This window comes from Natrix helvetica, assembly GCF_964273705.1.
Source record: "Natrix helvetica genome assembly, chromosome: 3".
Classification (NCBI taxonomy): domain Eukaryota; kingdom Metazoa; phylum Chordata; class Lepidosauria; order Squamata; family Natricidae; genus Natrix; species Natrix helvetica.
In genome coordinates, this window is record NC_138549.1 from 174,973,854 (window position 1) to 174,997,591 (window position 23,738).

Genomic DNA, 23,738 nt, shown 5'->3' on the forward strand with positions numbered 1-23,738 from the left:
AGTTCTCCAAACTACTCAAAAATTCTGCTACCGGTTCTATGAACTACTCAAAATTTCTACGAATGGTTCTCCAAACTACTCAAAATTTCTGCTAATGGCTCTCTTAACTACTCAAAATTTCTGCTACCGGTTCTCCGAACTACTCAAAATTTCTGCTACCGGTTCTCCAAACTACTCAAAATTTCCGCTACCGGTTCTCCAAACTACTCAAAATTTCTGCTACCGGTTCTCCGAACAATTCAAAATTTCTGCTACCGGTTCTCTTAACTACTCAAAATTTCTGCTACCAGTTCTCCAAACTACTCAAAAATTCTGCTACCGGTTCTATGAACTACTCAAAATTTCTACGAATGGTTCTCCAAACTACTCAAAATTTCTGCTAATGGCTCTCTTAACTACTCAAAATTTCTGCTACCAGTTCTCCAAACTACTCAAAAATTCTGCTACCGGTTCTATGAACTACTCAAAATTTCTACGAATGGTTCTCCAAACTACTCAAAATTTCTGCTAATGGCTCTCTGAACTACTCAAAATTTCTATTACCGGTTCTCTGAACTACTCAAAATTTCTGCTAATGGTTCTCTGAACTACTCAGAATTTCTGCTACAGTTTCTCCGAACTACTCACAATTTCTGCTAATGGTTCTCCGAACTACTCAAAATTCCTGCTAATGGTTCTCCAGAACCTGTCAGAACCTGCTGTATTTCACCCCTGGAGAGTGGGGATGGGGGGGAGATGTAAGCTGGGTTTACATGCCACATTAAACCAGGATTGGGTAAATAATGAATGGGCAATGTGTGAGCCATGAAGAAGCTTGGGAAAGAAACAGGAATGTTGATATTATGGGGTCCTCGGAGCTCTCTGAGCTCAGTTGTTTTCTCGCAGATGTTTTATGACCCAACTAGGGAACATCATCAGTGCTAGAAGGGAGTGGGGTTTACAGGGGGGGAGGAGGAGGACTGTGGGGAGGATCAGAGAGCATAAAGGACCCCACAGTCCTCCTCCTCCTCCTCTGCCTCCTCCTTCTTTCTTCAAGGTTTTCTTTTAACCTCCTCCATAACTATTTAACTATTTAATTATTTAATTATTTATGTTCTGTATTTTCTATGTACTGACTGTACACCGCCCCGAGTCCCTTCTGGGAGAGGGGGCGGTCTATAAGTGCAAATAAAGTAAAGTAAAGTAAAGTAAACCCCACTCCCTTTTAGCACTGAAGATGTTCCATATTTGGGCCCTGAAAACAAGCTCAGAGAGCACCAACCCCATAATCCTCCTCCTCCTCCTCAAACCCTCCCTTCCTTCTAGCACTGATGCTGTTCCCTAGTTGGGTCATGAAACATCTGCAAGAAAACCACCAAGCTCAGAGAGCATCAAAGACCACACAGCTTTCCACCACCACCACCACCACATCCTCCTCTTCCTCCTCCTCCTCTCTGCAAATCCCTTTCCTCCCTTCTACCATTGATGATGTTACCTAGTATGGTCATGAAGCATCTGCAAGAAAGCAGCCAAGCTCAGAGAGCTCCAAGGACCCTACAATCCTCCTCCTCCCCACTCCTAGCACTGATGTTCCCTAGTTGGGTCATGAAATGTCTGCAAGAAAACCATCACGCTCAAAGAACACCAAGGACCCCACAGTCCTCCTCCTCCTCCTCCTCCTCCTCCTCCTCCTCCTCCTCCTCCTCCTCCTCCTCCTCCTCCTTTCTGCAAACACCACTCCCTTCTAGCACTGATGCTGTTCCCTAGTTGGGTCATGAAACACCTGCCAGAAAACCACCAAGCTCAAAGAACACCAAGGACCCCTCCTCAGTCCCACCCTGTGTGACGGAGATTCTCTTGACCGGCAATACAGACCTGTTGGGGAGGAAGGTGACCACAGTGCAGGCAAGAGGGTTAGCCATGGAGCTCAAGGTGGCCGACAGGTGGTACGCCAGGTTGCCGTAGGGCAAGCAGGAGTAGCTTTGCACAGAGGGGAGGATGCCATTTGTCAGGGCGTTCAGCCAAGTGACGAGGAAGTAGATGAAGACAAATTTGGAGCAGGTATAGGTGACCTTCTCGGCCCCTGGGCCCCCTTCGTTGAGGTTCTCCATCGTTCCCTCTGTAGAGTAGGTTGAGCCTCCCTTCAAGCAAGCCGGCTCCTCCTTGCCCGTAGGAATGTTCTGGCGGGAGTTCAGGGAGATGTTGCTGGAGCACAAGCCTTGCGTGGACAGAGCCAACGACTTGCGCTGCCGGTTGAGGAAGAAGAAGGACACCAGGCAGAAGAACATCATGGCCGAGAGGATGAGGAAGAAAACCAAGCTGGAGAAGTTGGCCGGGGAGTAGCGCGTTTCCATGGTCCCCGTTGTGTTGGCCTGCGAAGCGTTGCCCACGCTGGCGTTGAAGGTCGGACCTGGGACCTGGACGCAGGTGGCGATGCCGGACCCCTGGGCCAGGGCGAAGAGGGCGGGGATGAACCCGCTGAGCCCCTCCCCGATGAAGAGGGTAGGGACGTACCGCGGGTGGAAGTGAGCCATGAAGGGGAGGAAGGTGACGGAGGAGGTGCAGTCCACCAGTGAGAGGAAGAAGGTCAAGACGAAGAAGGCCACGCTGTGCGGTTCTCCGGCGATGGGCGTGGTGTAGTGCCAAAGGAAAGCCAGGAGGAAGCAAGCCAGGATGCCCGTGGAGACCACCACGCAAATCACCGGGACCTCCTTCAACGAACCAGGCTTCAGTTTGTGCATGAGGGTGACAAAGAGAGGCCCGATGTTGGCCAGTTGGATGATGATGGTGAGGTAGGAAGGGAGGTACCAGCCTTCGGGTAATTCGGTCACTAGGAGGGGAAGCTCTACCCACACTCCATTGACCGCCATCCAGGAGCCGGTGCCAAAGACACAGGCCAGGAAGTGGGTCAGCCACACCATCTTCTCCCCGGAGCAGAAGACCTGAAAGAGGAGAAGAGAGGTGGTTTTGTAGGAAGTTATCACCCAGCGCTCAGAAAAATGAAATAGCCTAGGACAGGGGTGGCGAACAAGTTCGACAAAAAGAGCCAAAATTTTAAACTGTGAGAGTCAGAGAGCCACACCACGCAGTGACCTGCCAAAACAGACAAACACTCACACAAAAGCATATAATTTTAACAATAATATATTAAACACATAATATAACATGCTCAGTCAGGTGTTTTTTGTTATAAATTTTTATAAACCCATTAGAGCTGCTGTATAACTTTTAAATCCATAAATAAGTGGAATCTCTGTCCACCTAACAACCTACAAGATTACTTGATGACCACAACCAGGAATGCCACACTTGCAGTCATTAAACAAAGCAGTCACATATCTCGCTTAATGACTGCTTTGCTCAGTGACGAGATTATGATTGTAAATCGAGTACAACCTACACATGGGTAAAGCCTGGTCCTAATATTATCTTCCTTTAACCTAATATATGTATTATAATATATATATGAGTTTGGATTATCTTTGATATCTATTACAATTACAGGCTGTGAGAAAAACACTCGTAGAATTTTGGGAAATATACTAACCATGGAAATTCAATTAAATGTTTTCTCCTATTTAAAACTCTGCTGCTCCTGAACCCAGAGCTTCAATATGCAACCATTATTATTAATTTGAGCAATCATTAGAACCTCACCGGAATCCTGCAGCAACTGTGCTAGACTTTGAAGCATTATTTTTTGGGGCGCAGCAGAGGGCGCTGTTGAGATAAACCCGGAAGTACGGTCGACGCGACGACGCTTGCCTGCGCTCCACCAGCTCTGAGCTGGTGGAGCGCAGGCAAGCGTCGTCGCATCAACCGTACTTCCGGGTTTAGCGCGCGATCCGAGCCACAGTATACTAAATAATGGTAAGAGGCAAAGAGCCTCATTTATTTTGGCCGCGAGCCACATGCGGCTCGCGAGCCGCGTGTTCGCCACCCCTGGCCTAGGAAATATTGAAAAGGCAGCATATTACATTTCCCTGGATGTGAAAAGGAAGAAACATGTTTAAAGAGAGAATAGTTCCCTGTAGCTTCCTGCCTCCAACCACTTTGTCAATGGGTCATTAAGGTGGCCAAGCCAGTCCCTTTACATAATAAAGAGTTCTCCTCTTCAGCTCCAGGGGGATGGGATTAAGGCATGATAATATTGGCCCTTTACCCAACTCACCACATGGCATCTGAGAACTCAACCACAAAACACAGCCTAGTGAGTTGCCCCTGCATGGCCCCATGGAGTCTGACAACCAATCAGAAGACAAGCTCAAGATCAAAGGCCAGAGAGGGCATAAAACCAGGGACTCAGCATCTCAGTCCTTCCTTCTTCTCCGCAACATTGAAGCATGTGATCACCTTTTCTGTTCAGGACTCAAGCCATGTGGTCCTGTTCACCATTAAAACCATCTTTCCAAGCAGCCTCCATGTCTCCAGTGTCTTTTCCCCCACTTGGAGCCGAATCCAGAAGGACATTTCTTCCAACAATTGGCACCCCCCAGATGGGACTCCAAGCTAGCCTAACCAATGGATATGGCCCAGGTAAGCCTCCCATGCTGGCACAGACCCCATTGAGTCTGTGGGTGGACTTTATCTTGGCCTTAGCCATTTGGATCTAGGCTTTAAAGGGGTTTTGAGTTTGAGCTCAAAGGCTGCCTGGAAAGAAGGTGAGTACCTCTAAATTTTAATTCTCTAAAATTTAATTTCAAAACATGGGAAATGTGTGTATGCCTGCATGTGTGTGACTAGTGTGTGTGAAAATGGATGGAAAAGTGAATGAATTTTTTTTGTTGTTGCTGCTGTTTTTGTCCTGTGAGAGAAAAAAGCAAATGCCCATTTTGCATAAAGAGAGCGGAAAAGAGGAGGTGAGCATACTCACTTATGACAGAACCCCTCCTGGGTAGCTGTACGGCCGGTCCTCCCGAGTCTTGAAAACTGTTGGAAAGTCCCTGCGAGTAAGGGCATGAAAGACCCCATGTAGAGGGGCACGAAGGTTCCCACGAGTGAGGAACGTGAAAAGTTCCTCCGGAGGGCGCAAAAAGTCCCTCCAGAGGGCGCGAAAGAGTTCCCTCTATAGGGGCAAGAAAAAGTCCATTTAAAAAGGGTGCGAAAAGGTCCTCTAAGGATGCGAATTTTGAAGCGGGGAATACAAAGCGGCAAGCCTGATTAGGACGAAGTGAGTCCCACATCTGAGTGGGATCATGGGAAGCGTTAGCTCAAGGGTGGCCATGGAAACCCCCCTAGGGGAGCTGTTGGGGTCCTGGGACGAAAAGCAGATGCCCGTCCTGGCTGGTATGAAAAAAAGGAAAGCAAGAAATATGTAAGAAATGGGCTTTGCTGAAAGATGATGCAGGAAAACTAATTTGGTTACATAAAGGTACTTAAAAGAAAAGGGAAAATGTTGGGGTTTCTTTTTTTATCTCTTGTCTGTTTGTCTCTTTCTCTGTCTTCTATGCAACCACATGGTTGGTTTGTTAAGATTTGTGCCTTCCCTAATTTAACAGATTTGTGCTGGGAATGACTAGGGTGTTTAAACCAGAGAGATCTCTCCCCCCCCCATCTTATTTTCCCCTTGTCCTTGTGTAAATGTGTGTCTAAGTCTTTGTGCACCCTCGAGGTAATTATAACTATAAAATGTCTCCAATCCAAAAAGACAAGAATTTTAAAGTGTTCAAAGAAAGAAAAGAGTAAACTGGCAGAAATTGCCTTTGCTCAGTATGTTGGGCCCAGAAAACTGAGTGAAGGGGGAGGGGAGTCTTTACTTTGTGTTTGTTAGGCCAACAAAAACAGAGTAAAGAGAAGTATTTTTTCTTCCTTCCTTCCTTCCCTATACCTTAAAGTAACAACCCAGGAAATGTTTTAAGTTCATTTACAAGAAAAGTTTCATCCTTGCATTTATTGTGTGTTTAAATGATTTTACCTGTTCATCTCTTTTCTGAAGTATGTGAATCCAGACCCCATTTCTCATCTGTGATATCCCCATAATGTTACCACTTTATCTGTTTAGTAACTGATGGTTTTATTTTTCAAACTCTGCCTGCAAGCAATCTACCCCCCCCCCCCACGTCCCTCCCTTACCTCTAATCCTCCAACAATGCCTTTTCTGTGGGGGAGAGGACCTTGTTCTCATGTCTTTCAGCTCTGGAAGATTGTACTCTTCGAGGTGAGTGTAGATGTTTTTTTTCTCTTTTGGAGGGACGAGGAGAGTGTTGCCTTGTGTGTGCATGTATGAGATGAAGGAAATTCCTACTAGAAGGTTTGCCTTCAACTTGAGTAAAAACCCTCTGCACATCTATCTGGCCAACCTACTCTATTGGTCCTAAAGTAGAAACCTGGCCTCCAGAAGACAGTTTTGATTTAGATTTTGTCAACAAATTTGCTGATTTTCTGGCCACCATCAGACAAACTGAAGAGGAGCTCTACCTGAGTTTCTTCCCCAAGGTAACTGAGGAGTCCACAGAGATGCGTTAAAAAAAAACCTGTTGCAGCAGTAATAGTTGTCTTTGAAAAGAAAAATAGAGCTCAAGAGCCCCACCCAGATGCAAACGATGTGTTAACGAAAGTCTCCATACATCTTGGTCTTTAAAACTATGCCAGCGATTGCTGGGAGATCAAGATAGAAGAGTTTGGATCTTAAAAAATTAGCCAGTGTCTGCTGGCAGATCCAAATTAGAAACGGAATACCCCAGGGCAGAGGCAGGTATTAACAATCTAATGCTTAAGGAGATAGAACAACGGGCATAACTTTGAGCAAAAGTAAGAAATTTAGCAGGTAATAAAAAGGTAAAGCCTGTCTGAATGGGAAGAACTAGGTAATTGGACTTGATTAATTTGATGTAATGTCTGTTAAAATTCTTAGGTGTGCATCTATACTAATAACATGTAGAATTGAATGGCATTGAATTGATTGTGATATGTTTGACCAACTGGCAAAATAAGTAAGCTTCTCAGCTTGGGCTTGAAGCTGTGGGGAAGGGGAGTGTAGTTAGGATTTAAACTGCTCTCTGAGTTTTCCCATGCTTGGAGAATGAGCCACATGTTCCCCAAGGAAAGAAAATTGAAGATTTAAAGGGACAGGACCTCCCCCAGGCCTGAAAGTGTTGTTGTGTGGTATTTGTGCATGTATATGCATGTGTGTGTAATCATTTCCAGACCTGGAGGGAAGTTGAGATCCCTTAATAATAGAAAATGGAGCTCATTGGCTTATGTACAGCTCCCTGAAATAATTGTAATAACTCTTTGCATGAAGAAAGAATGAAATGGGATTTTTGTACGTGAAATTAATTTACACAAGCAGTTGATTGCAGTACAAATGTGAGTATGTTGATGGTAAAAGTTGGTATGATTCCCTTTCATATAAAGAAACAGAAAGTTGTAAGGTTGTTTAATGGTATGTCTGTGTATGTATGTATGTTATCATTTCCAAACCTGAAGGGAGGGTGAGATCCTCTAATAAAAGAAAATGAAGCTTGGTGGCTTGTGAAAAAAGCTTCCTGAAATACTTATTATGATTGGTTGGCATGAGCAAGCATGAAGGTCTGATTGCAGTATGAATGTGAGTATGTGTCCTCGATACCCCACGGAGTGATAAGTGAAAGGATCCAGAGACCTGTGATTGTGAATTTCCCCTCTCTTCCTTCTGGGTCATTCTTTGGAGGGAAGCAGGAAAGATGGGGAGAATGAGTGTCTGCTCATTTTTACCATGAGTGTGTGTATGAAATGCCCCCAGTGATATGTGTGAATGCCTCTGTGCATCCCCCCCACCACTTCTTTCCCTCCTTCCTTTTGGGTCATTAAAGGCGGCTGCGAGTTTTTCTGCTCACTTTAACCACTTTTTTTCTCTCTCTTCTGAGAAATTTGGAGTAAATGGGTGACCTGCTCCTGCACCTTTACCTTTCACTGTTGTGATCTTTTCGCCTGCATATAAAAGATATGTAGTTACATTTCCTTTTCTGCTCTGAATACAATTTTGATCTTTTTCTTCTGGAAATTTTTGAGGTTTAAAATGCTTAAACCTATAAAAAGAAATGATTCTGAGATATTTTGCTTACATTTGTAAATGTTGTAACATACTTAATGAGAATTTGCTTCCATCTGAATGGAATCTGATATTTTGGAGTGTTGATTCAAAGTACCTCTTTATTTTTAATTGCATTTTTTAAGCTGTTCTTCCCTCCCTCTTTTATGCCTGAGTGCATTTTTAAATGCTTATGAGTCAAGGTGCTCTACCCTATGATATTTTGCTTGTTTGTTTATTTGCAACACGTTATTGTCCCTTTTGGAAATTTACTCATTTTACTGCAAAAGTGTTTCAATCATAGAGGCAGTAGGAATGTCATGTTCCATGAAATTTACATCGTCTGCCTTCTGAAATAATGTTTGGATTTCCACACTTGGACAGAATGGGGGAAATTCCACAACATGAGACTAAAGATATGCCTGTAAAGAACTGCATACTTGGCCTCTCCTTTTTTTTTTAACCTCAGAAACAAAGGACTGCTAGCTCAAACCATAACTCTCGAATTGGCTGCTGGTGTTTGCTTCCTGATAAAACCTGACATGAGGAAAAAAATCAACCAAACTTGGACTCAAAATGCAGCCTAGAGAGTTGCCCCTGCATGGCCCCCATGGGAGTCTGACAACCAATCAGAAGACAAGCTCAAGATCAAAGGCCAGAGAGGGCATAAAGCCAGGGACTTTCAGCATCTCTCCCTTTTTATCTTCTTATTCTTCACCCAACATCTGGAAGCATCTGGTGATCCCCCTTTTCTGTTCAGGAGCTCAAGCCATGTGATCCTGTCCACCATTAAACCATCTTTCCAAGCAGCCTCCGTGTTTCCAGTGTCTTTTTCCCCACTTGGAGCCGAACCCAGAAGGACATTTCTTCCAACAGTTTAGTAGGACGTAAGAAAACTTCGGATGAGAGCGAACCGGTAGTAAAAACTGCTTTCTAAAGTTAAAAAAAAAAAAGTTCTGGCAATCAGCTATGCAACAATCAGTTGCGCCTAGATTGTCTGTGAGGTTCCTGCTTGTTGCATAGGACATTTTGTGTGAGGTCCAGCTGCTTTTGCATTGCGTGTGAGTCAGTTGTGCAGCCACGCCCACTCGGTCATATGACCACCAAGCCACGCCCACAGAACCAGTAGGGAAAATGTATGAATTTCACCACTGGATGAGGATTTACACCAGATATTCCCAATCTTGGCCATTGGAAGAGGTGTGGACTTCAACTCCCAGAATTCCTCTGCCAGCTATTTGAGAGCATTCAAGATATGTGGACTTCAACTCCCAGAATTCCCCCTCCAGCTATTTGAGAGCATTCAAAATATGTGAACTTCAACTCCCAGAATTCCTCTGCCAGCTATTTGAGAGCATTCAAAATATGTGGACTTCAACTCCCAGAATTCCCCCGCCAGCTATTTGAGAGCATTCAAAATATGTGAACTTCAACTCCCAGAATTCCCCCGCCAGCTATTTGAGAGCATTCAAAATATGTGAACTTCAACTCCCAGAATTCCCCCGCCAGCTATTTGAGAGCATTCAACATATGTGGACTTCAACTCCCAGAATTCCCCCACCAGCTATTTGACAGCATTCAAAATATGTGGACTTCAACTCCCAGAATTCCCCCGCCAGCTATTTGAGTGCATTCAACATATGTGGAGTTCAACTCCCAGAATTCTCCCGCCAGCTATTTGACAGCATTCAAAATATGTGAACTTCAACTCCCAGAATTCCCCCTCCAGCTATTTGAGAGCATTCAAAATATGTGGACTTCAACTCCCAGAATTCCCCCACCAGCTATTTGAGAGCATTCAAGATACGTGGACTTCAACTCCCAGAATTCCCCTGCCAGCTATTTGAGAGCATTCAAAATACATGGACTTCAACTCCCAGAATTCCCCCGCCAGCTATTTGAGAGCATTCAAAATATGTGGACTTCAACTCCCAGAATTCCCCCGCCAGCTATTTGAGAGCATTCAAAATATGTGGACTTCAACTCCCAGAATTCCCCCGCCAGCTATTTGAGTGCATTCAACATATGTGGACTTCAACTCCCAGAATTCCCCCGCCAGCTATTTGACAGCATTCAAAATATGTGAACTTCAACTCCCAGAATTCCCCCTCCAGCTATTTGAGAGCATTCAAAATATGTGGACTTCAACTCCCAGAATTCCCCCACCAGCTATTTGAGAGCATTCAAGATACGTGGACTTCAACTCCCAGAATTCCCCCGCCAGCTATTTGAGAGCATTCAAAATACATGGACTTCAACTCCCAGAATTCCCCCGCCAGCTATTTGAGAGCATTCAAAATACGTGGACTTCAACTCCCAGAATTCCCCCGCCAGCTATTTGAGAGCATTCAAGATACGTGGACTTCAACTCCCAGAATTCCCCCACCAGCTATTTGAGAGCATTCAAAATACGTGGACTTCAACTCCCAGAATTCCCCCGCCAGCTATTTGAGAGCATTCAAGATACGTGGACTTCAACTCCCAGAATTCCCCCACCAGCTATTTGACAGCATTCAAAATACGTGGACTTCAACTCCCAGAATTCCCCCGCCAGCTATTTGAGAGCATTCAAGATACGTGGATTTCAACTCCCAGAATTCCCTCGCCAGCTATTTGAGAGCATTCAAGATACGTGGACTTCAACTCCCAGAATTCCCCCGCCAGCTATTTGAGAGCATTCAAGATACGTGGACTTCAACTCCCAGAATTCCCCCATCAGCTGTGCTGGCGGGGGAATTCTGGGAGTTGAAGTCCACACACATCTTAATATTAACTATGATGAGAAAGAAAAGTAGGAGCACTACACTTAGTGCTGGACTTACAATGGTTCACTTAGTGACCGACGGACATTACCATGACACCAAAAAAGTGACTTATGGAATTTTTTCACACTTATAGCTGCATCCGCATTGGTCATTTGAAGAACCTTGTCAATTGACTCACATTTATGACCATTGCAGTGTCCCAGGGTTACGTGATCCCCCTTTGTGACCTCCTGGCAAGCAAAGTCAATGAGGAAGTCTGATTCACTTAACGACCGTGTGACTACAGTAGCAGATGAACAGAGTTGAAGGGACCTTGCAGGTCATATAGTCCAACTCCCCCCCCCCGCCACCCAAGTAGGAGACCCTACATCTGCCTCTACCTGATTTAAGAACTGTGGTGATTCGCTTAACGACTGTGATGAGAAAAGGGGTCAAATGGGGCAAAACTCATTTAACACATGTCTCACTTAGCAAGATCAATTTGGAGCTCAATTGTGGTCGTAAGTTGAGGACTGCCTGTACAGGATGTGCTGGGCTTACACCAGTTCATTTAGTGACCGTTTGAAGTTACAACACAACTGCAAAAAAGTGACTTATGGCCATTTTTCACACTTACAACCGTCAAGTGATCAAAACTGAGATGCTTGACAAGCGACTCGTATTTATGACAGTTGCCGCACATCCCGGGGTCATGTGATCTCCTGTTGCACCCTTCTGACCTGCAAAAGTCAATGAGGGGAGCCAGATTCGTTTAACAACTGCGTGATTCACTTAACAACTGCAGTGACTCATTTAACGACTATGGCAAGAAAAGTCATAACATGGGGCAAAACTCACATAACGACCGCCTTGCTTGGCAAGGGGAATGCTGGCCCCAATTGTGCTCATAAATCGGGGACTCCCTGTGTTGCATGAAACTCAGGCCGTTCTCGAGTTACAACCGTTCACTTAGTGACTATTCAAAGTTTACAACGTCGCCGAAAAAAAGTGACTTGCGACCGTTTTTCAAAGTCCCAACCTGTGCCCTACGATCCCGTGATCGAAATCCAGACCCTTGGCAACTGGCTCCTATTTATGACGGCCGCAACCTTCTGACAAGCCAAGTCAATGGGGAAGTCGGCTTCACTTAACAACCGTGTCGTCTTAACAACTGCAGGGATGCGGTGGCTGTGAAATGGAGCCCAAAACCCACTTCAGAAACATCTCGCTGAGCAGCCAAAATGTCAGGCCCCTTTGTGGTCGTAAGTCCAGGATTAGGCAGGACAGTGTGGGAAAAACTCTGCGCTGTCTCTTTAAGAGGATTGCCCCATCCGCTTCTGTCTACGTTGGACTGAAATAAGGAAAGGATCCAGGAAGTTAGTCCCTGCTCACCTGGTTACCTTTTGTACCTGCAAACTGATACAGGTGTGGGGGGGGGCGGGGAATGGCTCAACAGCCCCTCCCAAGTTCCTGGACCCCATCGAGGTGTCCTATACGCAGCCAAACTGGACAGCTTCTCTTTCTCTCAAAGTACAGGGACAAGTTCCACTTAGCATCGAAAGCAGGCCTGGGCATTAAGCGAGGACTTGCGAAACGTACCTTTGCTTTGGCAAACACCTTCCCTGACTGTTCCCAGGTGAGCGACGGTCCCCTTGGGCGTCCCTAAGCCGGCAGGGGGAGGTCTGCCTTGCGACGCCTTCCTGCCTCAACCTGCCAGCCGACTGACTGACCACCGCTGGGCAGTTTCTGCTGGACGCCAGCCAGCTGCCAGGGTTTGGTTTACCTGTGGGCACCCGTCCGGAGGTGGCACCGCCTTGAAAACGGCTGTTGGAAGGCAGGCGGTAGAAGGAAGGCCCCAAACAGGCTGATCGGGATTTTTTTAGAAAGTCAGTTGTGGTTGGTGGCTGAAAAGCTGGATTTCGTCACAACTCTGGGATTGTTGCAGTCTCAAGGCCGGGCAGGGAAGAGCTTGGCCAATATTTTGGGAGAAAGGGAGAGGCGGTGGTTAGATGCCAACCCATGCCTCTTCCTTTCCTTTCCTTTCCTCTTTCCTTTTCCCTTTCCCTCCCTTTCCTCTCCTCTTCTGCCTTCTCTCCTTTCTTTTGCTTTCCCTTCCCCTTCCTCTTCCTTTCCTTTCCTTCTTCTCTATTCTCTTCCCTTCCCTTTCTCCTTTCCTCCTTCTCTGTTTCCTTCCCTTCCCTTGCTTCCCTTCCTCCTTTCCTCTCTCCTTTCCTTCCCTTTCCTTCTTCCCCGTTTCCTTCCCTTCCTTTTCTCCTTCCCTTTCCTTCTTCTCTATTTCCTTTCCTTTCCTTCCCTTTCTCCTTCCTTCTCTACTTTCCTTTCCTTCTTCTCTGTTTCCTTCCCTCCCTTCCTTTTCTCCTTCCTTTCCTTTCCTTCCCTTTCCTTTCCTTCTTCTCTATTTCCTTCCCTTCCCTTTCTCCTTCCTTCTCTCCTTTCCTTTCCTTCTTCTCTGTTTCCTTCTCTTCCTTTTCTCCTTCCCTTTCTCCTTCCCTTTCCTTCCCTTTCCTTCTTCTCTATTTCCTTCCCTTTCCTTTCTTTCCCTTTCTCCTTCTCTTTCTCCTTCCTTCTCTCCTTTCGTTTCCTTTTTCTCTGTTTCCTTCCCTTCCCTTTCTCCTTCCCTTCCTTCCTTTTCTCCTTTCCTTTCTTTTCCTTCCCTTCTTCTCTATTTCCTTCCCTTCCCTTCCTTCCCTTTCTCCTTCCCTTTCTCAGAGAGCACCAAGGATCCCACAGTCGTCCTCCTCCTCCTCCTCCTCCTCCTCCTCCTCCTCCTCCTCCTCCTCCTCCTCCTCCTCCTCCATGCCTCCTCTTCCTTCTGCTCCACTCCACAAACATCACTCCCTTCTAGCCCTGATGATCTTCCCTAGTTGGGTAATGAAATGTCTGCAAGAAAGGAACCAAGCTCAGAGAGCACCAAGGACCCCCCTTCCTCCTCCTCCTCCTCCTCTCCACCAACCCCATTCCCTTCTACCACTGATGATGTCTCCAAGTAGGGTCACGGAACGTCTGCAAGAAAACCACCCAGCTCAGAGAGCAGCAAGGACCCTTCATCTCAACCCAGAGCTACAAATATTCTCCTTTCTTGGTACTTTTCTCAATCTCAGCCCAACTGATTTGAGGTACAACGCAACGCAACCTTCCCAAACAACACACGCACACACAGACACACACACACAGAGAGAGAATCGAATAATTGCACAATTACCCCCAAGTTGCCCGGTTCTTCTTTGGCTCCAGGAAGAGTTGCTCAGCCTTAGCGTGAGAAAAAACGACAAATTAATAGATCAACAAACTCCTTGTAGAGCCTTCTCTCCCGCGTTGTCTCTGATTCTGTAATGGAAAAGGATTTGGACTCTGACCATTCCTTGACTCATGCAATATTCACAGAGTCCAGAAAGCAGCTGGAAACTTCTTGGCACAGGAGGTCTCTTTTTCACTGCTTTGATCCATCAAATGTCCTTTGATCTTGTTCTGGTAGCAGGCCGTGCCATTGTTTTCGCTCCTTCCCGGGTAGACCTGCCTTGGGCGTTGGCTTTGGGGGGGGGGGTTCGAAGGGGCTGCCTGCACTTCCTGAGATTGGACCTATCCCCCTGATGGCTGGGGAGGGGGGCTAAGCCTTTGAAGGGCAGGTTCTGGTTGAAGGGCTGTGTGGGGCTGGGTACTTGTGGGGCAGCAGCCCAGCCGTCTCCAGAAACTTATCCCAAGTCCTTTTCTTTCCTCTTCCCAATTTCCTTTCCTTTCTTCCTCTTTCCTTTCCTTCTTCTCTCTTTCCTTTTGCTTTGCTTTTCCATTCTTTCTCTCTTTTCCTCTTCTCTATTTCCTTTCCTTTCTTCCTTTCTTTTCCTTTCCTTCGTCTCTATTTCCTTTTGTTTTTTCTTTCCTTTCTTCCTCTTTCATTTCCTTCCTTTCCTTCTCCTCTATTTCCTTTCCGTTCTTCCTCTTTCCTTCTTCTCTATTTCCTTTTGCTTTGCTTTTCCTTCCTTTCTTCCTTTCCTTTCCTCTTCTCTATTTCCTTTTGTTTTTCTTTTCCTTTCTTCCTCTCCTTTCCTTTCCTCTTCTCTATTTCCTTTCCTCTCCTCTATTTCCTTTCCGTTCTTCCTTTCTTTTCCTTTCCTTCTTCTCTATTTCCTTTTGTTTTTTCTTTCCTTTCTTCCTCTTCTTTCCTTTCCTTTCTTCCTCTTTCATTTCCTTCCTTTCCTTCTCCTCTATTTCCTTGCCTTTCTTCTTTTCTTTCCTTTCCTTTTCTCCTTTCCTTTCTTTTTCTCCTCTCCTCTCCTCTCCTTTCCTCTATTTCCTTTCCTTTCTTCCTCTTTCATTTCCTTCCTCTTCCTTTTCTTCTCTGTTTCCTTTTGTTTTTCCTTTCCTTTCTTTTTTCCTCTCCTCTACCTTTCCTATATTTCCTTTCCTTTCCTTCTTCTCTATTTCCTTTTGTTTTTCCTTTCCTTTCTTCCTCTTCTTTCCTTCTCTTCTATTTCCTTTCCTTTCTTCCTCTTTCCTTTCCTTTCCTTTTTCCTTTTCTCTATTTCCTTTCCTTTCCTTCTTTCCCTTTCTTTCTTCTTCTCTATTTCCTTTTTTCTTTCCTTTCCTTCTTCCTTTCCTTCTCTACTTCCTTTCCTTTCCTCTATTTCCTTTCCTTTCTTCCTCTTTCCTTTCTTCTTCTTCTCTATTTCCTTTCCTTCTTTCCTTTCTTCTTCTTTCCCCTCCTTTCCTGCTCTATTTCCTTTACTTTCTCTTCAAAATCTTCCATCCTTCCCTCCCTCCTTCCACCATTCCAGCTGATAGCGCAGAAAATGTAAGAGTATTCTACTTTGACCCCAGTAATTAAAGGGCCAATAAACTGAATAGAATAAACAAGAATAATGCAACAGCGCAAAGAAATTGCCACTTTACTTAGATTAGATTAGATTAACAGAGTTGGAAGGGACCTTGTAGGTTATCTAATCTAATCCAACCCCTAGCCCAAGCAGGAGGCCCTACACCATTTCTGACAGAGGGCATTCCCGTGTGTTCTTGAAAGCCTCCAGGGATGAAGCTCCCACAACTTCCGAAAGCAACTTCTGTTCCATGGGTTGATGGTTCTCACTGTCAGAAAATTCCTCCTCATTTCCAGGTTGAATCTCTCCTTGGTCAGTTTCCATCCATTATTCCTTCTCTGGCCTTCGAGTGCTTTGGGAAATATCTTGACCCCCCTTCCTCTCTGGAGCAGCCCCCCAAATATTGGAAGACTGCTCTCCTGTCTCCCCTGGTCCTTCTCTTCACTAGACTAGCCAGGCCCAGTTCCTGCAACCATTCATCATATGTTCAACGTTGGCCTTATAATAATCTCACGTCCGTCTCTCTTTTTCAAACACAACTTTCCAGTCCTCAGAGGCATACAAGATGGAATTACAAACATCCCAAGAGAGGAATAGAGGCCCACTCTCATACTGAAGCTTTCTCAATGGGGGTGGCTTGGCCATCTGTCAGAAATAATTTGGACTTCTGTAGAGAACAAGGGGTTGGACTAGATGACCTCTAAAATTCCTTCTAATTCACACGTCATGATTTTTTTGATTGTTTGGGAGGTTGCCACAAAGAAGAGGGGGACCACCTATTCTCCAAAGCACCTGAGGGTAGAACAAGAAGCAATGGGTGGAAACTAACCAAGGAGAGAACTCTCTCTCTCTTATCTATCTATCTATCTATCTATCTATCTATCTATCTATCTATCTATCTATCTATCTATCATCTATCTATCTATCTATCTATCATCTATCTATCTATCTATCTATCATCTATCTAGCGTCTATCTATCATCTATCTATCTCTCTATCTCTCTATCTCTCTATCTATCATCTATCATCTATCTATCTATCATCTATCTATCTATCTATCTATCTATCTATCTATCTATCTATCTATCTATCTATCTATCATCTATCAATCTATCACCTATCTATCTATCTATCTATCACCTATCTATCTATCTATCTATCTATCTATCTATCTATCTATCTATCTATCTATCATCTATCTATCATCTATCTATCTATCATCTATCATCCATCATCTATCTATCTATCTATCTATCTATCTATCTATCTATCTATCTATCTATCTATCTATCTACCTAGCTATCTAGCTATCTAGCTATCAGTCTTCCAATATCTCAGGGGTTGCCACAAAGAAGAGGGAGTCAAACTATTCTCCAAGGCACCTGAGGGTAGAACAAGAAGCAATGGGTGGAAACTAATCAAGGAGAGAAGCAACTTAGAACTGAGGAGAAACTTCCTGACAGTGAGAACAATTAATCAGTGGAACAGAAGTTGCCTCCAGAAGTTGTGAATGGCCCAACACTGGAAGTCTTTAAGAAGAGGTTGGGTAGCCATCTGTCTGAAACGGTATAGGGTTTCCTGCCTAGGCAGGGGGTTGGAGTAGAAGACCTCCAAGGTCCCTTCCAACTTTGCTATTGTATTATTAAATAGTTTAAGTTTCCAATCGTATAGATCAGTGGTGTTTGTTTGTTTGTTTGTTTGTTTATTTGGATTTATATGCCGCCCTTCTCCAAAAGGACTCAGGATGTGGGACCTTTTTCTTACGGCCTGCCAAAATTGTGCGTGTGTGCTATCGCACGTGTGCCAACTCACTCCTCCCCCACCAACCTACGCGTGTGTTCGTGACACACACACCCTTGTGCCCATGTGCACACAATCCGTACCGATCGTTCCCGAACCTCCGGTTGTCTGTCTTTGGGGGCGTCATTCATCCTCCCCGGGCTTCAGGAAACAGCCTCTAGAGTTGGGGAGGGAGAAAAACTGGCCCAATGGGACAACTGGAAGTTTGGGAACGATCCATTTCCAGCTTTCGGAGGGCTTCCCGGGGCCTGGGGAAGGCTTTTTTCGCCCTCCCTGGGCTTCAGGAAACAGCCTCCCCTGGTCCTCCGGAAGGGCAAAAAATCAGCTGGCCAGCACGTGAATCTGCACTGGAGCTGACAATACAATACAATAGCAGAGTTGGAAGGGACCTTGGAGGTCTTCTAGTCCAACCCCCTGCCTAGGCAGGAAACCCTATACCGTTTCAGACAAATGGCTATCCAACCTCTTCTTAAAGACTTCCAGTGTTGGGGCATTCACAACTTCTGGAAGCAACTTCTGTTCCACTGATTCATTGTTCTCACTGTCAGGAAGTTTCTCCTCAGTTCTAAGTTGCTTCTCTCCTTGATTAGTTTCCACCCATTGCTTCTTGTTCTGCCCTCAGATGCTTTGGAGACTAGTTTGACTCCCTCTTCTTTGTAGCAACCCCTGAGATATTGGAAGATTGCTATCATGTTTCCCATAGTCCTTCTTTTCATTATACTAGACATACCCAATAACAGAATACCAGATTTGGAAGGGACCTCGGAGGTCATCTAGTCCAACCTCCACTCAAGCGGGAAACCCTACACCATTTCAGATAGATGGTTATCCAACATGTTCTGAAAGACTTCCAGTGTTGGAGCATTCACAACTTCTGGAGGCAACTTCTGTTCCACTGATTAATTGTTCTCACTGTCAGGAAATTCCTCCTTAGTTCTAAGTTGCTTCTCTCCTTGATTAGTTTCCACCCATTGCTTCTTGTTCTACCCTCTGGTGCCTTGGAGAACAGTTTGACTCCCTCTTCTTTGTGGCAACCCCTGAGATATTGGAAGACTGCTATCATGTCTCCCCTGCTCCTTCTTTCTCTTAAGCTAAACATACCCAGTTCCTGCAACCGTTCTTCATATGTTTTAGCCTCCAGTCCCCTAATCATCTTTGTTGCTCTTCTCTGCAGTCTTTCTAGAGTCTCCACATCTTTTCTACATCGTGGCGAACAAAACTGAATGCAGTATTCCAAGTGTGGCCTTACCAAGGCCTTATAAAGTGGTATTAACCCTTCACGTGATCTTGATTCTCTCCCTCTGTTGATGCAGCCTAGAACTGACAGCTGGCATGCCATCAAATATGGCCCCATGTGCCACCTGTGCCATAAGCTCGCCATCACAGGTGTAGATGCTTCCTTGGGATTTAACTGGCAGGTCTGAATAAAGAGGTCCGGGATTCAAATTCATCCCCCTCCTCCTCTTCCTCCTCCTCTTCCTCCTCCTCCTTGTGCCATATCTGTCATCGGCCACTGACGATCATGTTGGCAATCCTATTTTTGTCAACAGCTGTACAAAAAGGTGCTGCTGAGTTTTGCCCAAAGCGGTCCCTTAGATTTGGAAGCCATGATGTTCTTCTTCTGCCTGGACCGTCTTTTCCTGGAGGATGAAGTGAAGGATGCCGGATTTTTGCAGGTGTTGCATTCACAGGTCCGAAATATTCTAACTTTTCACTTTTTGATGGTTTCAGTGATTTCCCTTGGCTTCTCCCCTTCACATTTCTGACTTTGTCAACCCAGCTTCTATGTCACAGCCGCCTGTCAATCCACATTTCCAAGGCTTCTGGTCTCTTCAAGGGGCTTTCTGTCCGAGACTAACTCTCCCCTCCGTAGAGCGGGATAGAAAAGCTGTAGCGTCTGACAAGCCTGATTTGGCATTGTAGGAAGTTCGACCCCACCCCTCTTACTAGGAAAATGAAATATCCTGGGAAATATTGAAAAAGGCAGAATATTATATTTCCCTGCATCAAAAATGAAGAGACATGGTTTTAGGCAGGAAACAGACTCACTCTTAATAGCCCCCACCTTTGTCGATGGGCCATTAGAGGCCCTGAGCCAGTCTATTCTACATAACAAAGATCTCCCCCTTCAGATCCAAGGTGACCTGGGAAGAAGCAATGCTCAACCAAACTTGGACTCCAAACACAGCCTAGAGCGTTGCCCCTGCATGGCCCCGAAGGGAGTCTGACAACCAATCAGAATTCAAGATCAAGATCAAAGGCCAGAGAGGGCATAAAACCAGGGACTTTTAGCATCTCTGCTTCTCTCTTCTTCTTCACCCAACATCTGGAAGCAATGTGATCCCCCTTTTCTGTTCAGGAGCTCACACCACGTGACCCTGTCCACCATTAAACCATCTTTCCAAGCAGCCTCTATGTTTCCAGTGTTTTTCCCCACTTGGAACTGAACCCAGAAGGACGTTTCTTTCAACACAATCCCCATCCAGATTCTTTGTTGTTAGTTGCGAAGTTGTGTCTGACCCATCCCGACCCCATGGACCACATTGCTCAAGGGCAGGCCTTCCTGTCCTCTCCCATCCTCTGGAGTCCATTGAAGCTCACGCCGACTGCTTTGGTGACTCCATCCAGCCACCTCCTTCTCTGCTGTCCCCTTCTTCTTCTTTTGCCCTCCATCGTTCCCAGCATGAGGCTCTTCTCCAGGGAGTCCTTCTTCCTTCTCATCAGGTGGCCAAAGTCTTTGAGTTTCCTCTTCAGGATCTGGCCTCCTAAAGAGCAGTCAGGGTTGATCTCCTCTAGGACTGACCGGTTGGATGGCCTTGCAGTCCAAGGGACTCAATGCAGGAGTCTTCTCCAGCACCGGAGTTCAAAGACCTCCATTCTTTGGCACTCAGCCTTCCTTATGGTCCAACCTTCACAGCCATCCATTGCAACTGGGAAACCTATACAACTTTTGATTGGCAGGGTGATGTCTCTCCTTTTTAGTAGGCTGGCTAGATTTGCCACAGCTTTCCTCCCTGGGAGCAAGTATCCAGATTATCAAATAGTACATTTATAAATTGTGCCATGCTGCCACCTAGTGTCCATACCAGGTAATGCTGCCTGCAGACAAATTCTTAAAGAAGAGATTTGGCTTGGGCAGTTAGTAGCCTTTATAGTCCCACTATACGACCAAACAGTGAGTGGCCATTATGTGCGGGACATTCTTCAGGGCAGCCAACTTTGGGCTGCAAAATCCTGAATTTCCAAGGACAAAAATGACTTTTCACAACTCAGATTTCCAGTCTTCCCCTTGTCCCCTTAACCCCAATGGGGCTGCACTCTCAAACTGCGCCCCCCTTGTGCCCCCAATATCTGACCTCTCTGTTTTACCCAGGCAGCTTCTAAACACACTTGAAGTCCACAAGCCTTAAAGTGGCCAAGATTCCTGGCTGGGGAACTCTGGGAGTTGAAGTCCACAAACCTTAAAGAGGCCAAGTTTCCTGGCTGAGGAATTCTGGGAGTTGAAGTCCACAAGTCTTAAAGCTCTCAAGTTTGAACACCCCTGGTTTTTTTTTTTTCCTACAGGGTTAGGGGTGCAAAGGTCTTGTAACCTGGTAGCTTTAAGACTTGCACGCTTCAATGCAAGAGTTCCTGAGCCAACATGACTGGAGAAGGAATTCTGGGAGTTTCAAATGCCAAAGTTTCTGAGCCAACATTTTGGTTGCTAAGCAAGAGTGTTGTTAAGTGAGTTTCACCACATTTTGCAAGTTGGCCACGCCCACCCAGTCACATGGCTGGCATGCCACTCCCACAAAGCAGGCCACACCTACAGAAGAGGTTCTAAAAATTTTTGAAACCAACTACTGCTCTTCTTCCTCCTCTCCCTCCCATTTCCTCTCTCTTCCTCCTAATCCTCTTCCTCCTCTTCCTCCTCTGCTTTTTCTTCCTCCTCTTCGTTTCCCCTTCCCCTCCCCTTCCCCCTCTTCCTCTGCTTCCCTCTTCCTCCCCCTCCTCTTCCTCCTCTCCTCCTCTTCCCCATTCCTCCTCTTCTTCCCCTTCCTCCTCCGTCTCCTCTCCCTTCTCCCCTTCTTCCTCCACCCCCTCCTCTTCCTCCTCCTCCCCCTTCCTCCTCTCCCTCCTTTCTTCCTCCCTTCTTCCTCCTCCTCTTCCAATCCTCTTCTTCTCAGAGAGTGCTAAGGACTCCACAGTCCTCCTCCCCCCCACCCACAAGCCCCCCCACCCCCTTGTAGCACTGATGATGTTAACCTAGTTGGGTCATGAAAAGTCTGCAAACAAGCCCAGAACGCACCAAGAAAGACCACCCCCCACCACCCGTTCTCCTCCTCCTCTTCCCTTCTAGCACTGATGATGTTAACCAAGTTGTGTCATGACAACAAACAAACACAAAGAGCACTAAGGACCCCCCAGTTCAACCCTGAGGTGCTAAGGTTCCCTTCTATCAATAGTTGGAAGACGCAAAGACTCAAAAGATTGGGGTCTGGGCAGGGACAGGGGGGGTATCTGGGGGGGTGGAGAATCAGGGGGACAGATGCCCCACAAGCCTCTGACTCCGTCTGGAGATAAATGTCAAGGTCCGAAAGAGCATAAAAGAAGCCCCCCCACCCCACCTCCAGTGCTGAGTGGTGGGTCCCAGGCAGTTTCTCCCCCATGGTTGGAGGGCAGGGGCTGGGTCAGGAAGCAGACAAAGGGGGGCATAAATCCAGCTGGAAAGGCCTCCCTCCCATCACTGGACCTTCCCCCCCCCCCCTTCGTCCACACGGCACGTGCCGCCTGCTGCCCGTCTGCCCGGATTGACATGGCGCCCCCAGCCCTTCTTTTGTGAGACCCTCCCAAACGCCCCCAGGATCTGCGGCAGCTGAGTTGTCGGCTGTCCGATCCGGAGCTGGGCTGGGAGGGGCACCTGCCGGCTCCCCCCCATGGCCTTCCCCGGACCCCGAACAGATGTGAGCCCAGAGCCCCCACCCCCCCGAGAATGCCCCAGGGACATTTGGCAGCTGAGGATGGAAAGGAGGGTCAGGCAACCCACCACCACCTCCTCTCCCTCCTCCTCCTCCTCCTCCTCCTCCTTTTTCCCCCCTCTCCTCCTTCTCCTCTACTCCTCCTCTTCCACCTCCTCCTCTTCCACCTCCCTCTTTCTCCCTCCTCTTCCTCCTCCTCCTCTTCCACCTCCCTCTTTCTCCCTCCTCTTCCTCCTCCTCCTCCTCCCCCTCTTCCATCTCCTCCTCTTTCACCTCCTCCTGTCCCTCCTCCCTTTTTCTCCCTCCTCTTCCTCCTCCTCCTCTCCATCTCCTTCTCTTCCTCATCCCTTCACCTTCTCCTCTTCCTTCTCTTCCTTCCCTTCTTTCCCTTCTCCTCCTCCTCTTCTTCTTTCTCCTTCTCCTCCTCCTCTTCCACTTCCTCCTGTCCCTCCTCCCTCTTTCTCCCTCCTCTTCCTCCTTCCTTCCCCTTCTCCTCTTCCTTCTCTTTCTCCTCCAGATCCATCTCTTCCTCCCCTTCTTTCCCTTCTCCTCCTCTCCCTCCTTCCTCTCTGCCATCTCCTCCTCTTCCCTCTTCTCCTTCTCCTCCTCCTCTACCAACTCCTCCGCTTCCTCCTCCTTTCCCTCCTCCTCCATCTTTCTTCCTCCTCCTCTTCTTCAACCTCTTCTTCCTTCTTTCATCCTCCTCCTTCTCCACCTCTTCCTTTTCCAGCTCCCCCTCCTCCGCCTCCTCCTCCCTCCTCTTTGCCCCTCCTCCATCTCCTCTTCCTGTATCACCTCCTTCTCCTGCTCCCTCTTCCCCCTCCTTCTCCTCCTCGTCTTCCTCCCCTCCTCCTCTTCCTCCTCCCTCTTCCTTTGCCCCTCCTCCTCCCTTCAGTTGGAGGCACACATGGCCTCACCATGCATACGTTCCACATCCCAATGATGGACGCATGGGTTGAATGTGCAAAGGAAGCATAAAACAAAGAATCCATACATGGGCAGCCATTTGCCCAGAATGGTTATACGGTCTCCTGCTTGAGCAGAGGGCTGGGCTAGAGGACCTCCGAGGTCCCTTCCAACTCTGTAACAGGGAGTCCGCCGGTTTCTTTTTACATTCCTACCAAACGTGGGTCGCTCCCACTGAAGCCTCCCATCCGTGGTCTTGATTTCTGTGGCTGTGGGGGAGTCCATTGTGACCTCACTGCCCGCCAGCGTCCTGGGTGGGGACGATAGAATGCCAGACTCGGCAGTCCCTTCCCACTCAAAACAAGGGCTCAGTGGCCTTAAACCAGGAGTGAAATCCAGCAGGTTCTGACAGCTTCTGAAGAACCGGTAGCGGAACTGTTGAGTAGTTTGGAGAACCAGTAGCAGAAATTGAGTAGTTGGAGAACCGGTAGTGAAAAATTTAAGTAGT

The 23,738-nt window shown here is 46.7% G+C and overlaps 1 protein-coding gene across 2 annotated transcripts in view; it reads right to left on the reverse strand.

Annotated features, from left to right (window-relative positions):
- SLC52A3 (solute carrier family 52 member 3) overlaps window positions 1-23,738 on the reverse strand; it is a 64,620-nt gene that overhangs the window by 7,487 nt on the left and 33,395 nt on the right. Inside the window, exons 1-2 of one of the 2 annotated variants that reach the window (XM_081949740.1) lie at window positions 12,334-12,456; window positions 1,855-2,921 (exon numbers count right to left, since the gene is read on the reverse strand). In XM_081949740.1, the coding sequence (XP_081805866.1) occupies window positions 1,855-2,900 (1,046 nt within the window). In that variant the 5' untranslated portion in view covers window positions 2,901-2,921; window positions 12,334-12,456. Of the gene's footprint in view, window positions 1-1,854; window positions 2,922-12,333; window positions 12,457-23,738 lie in introns of those variants that run through there. The other variant, XM_081949739.1, reaches the window with a different exon arrangement.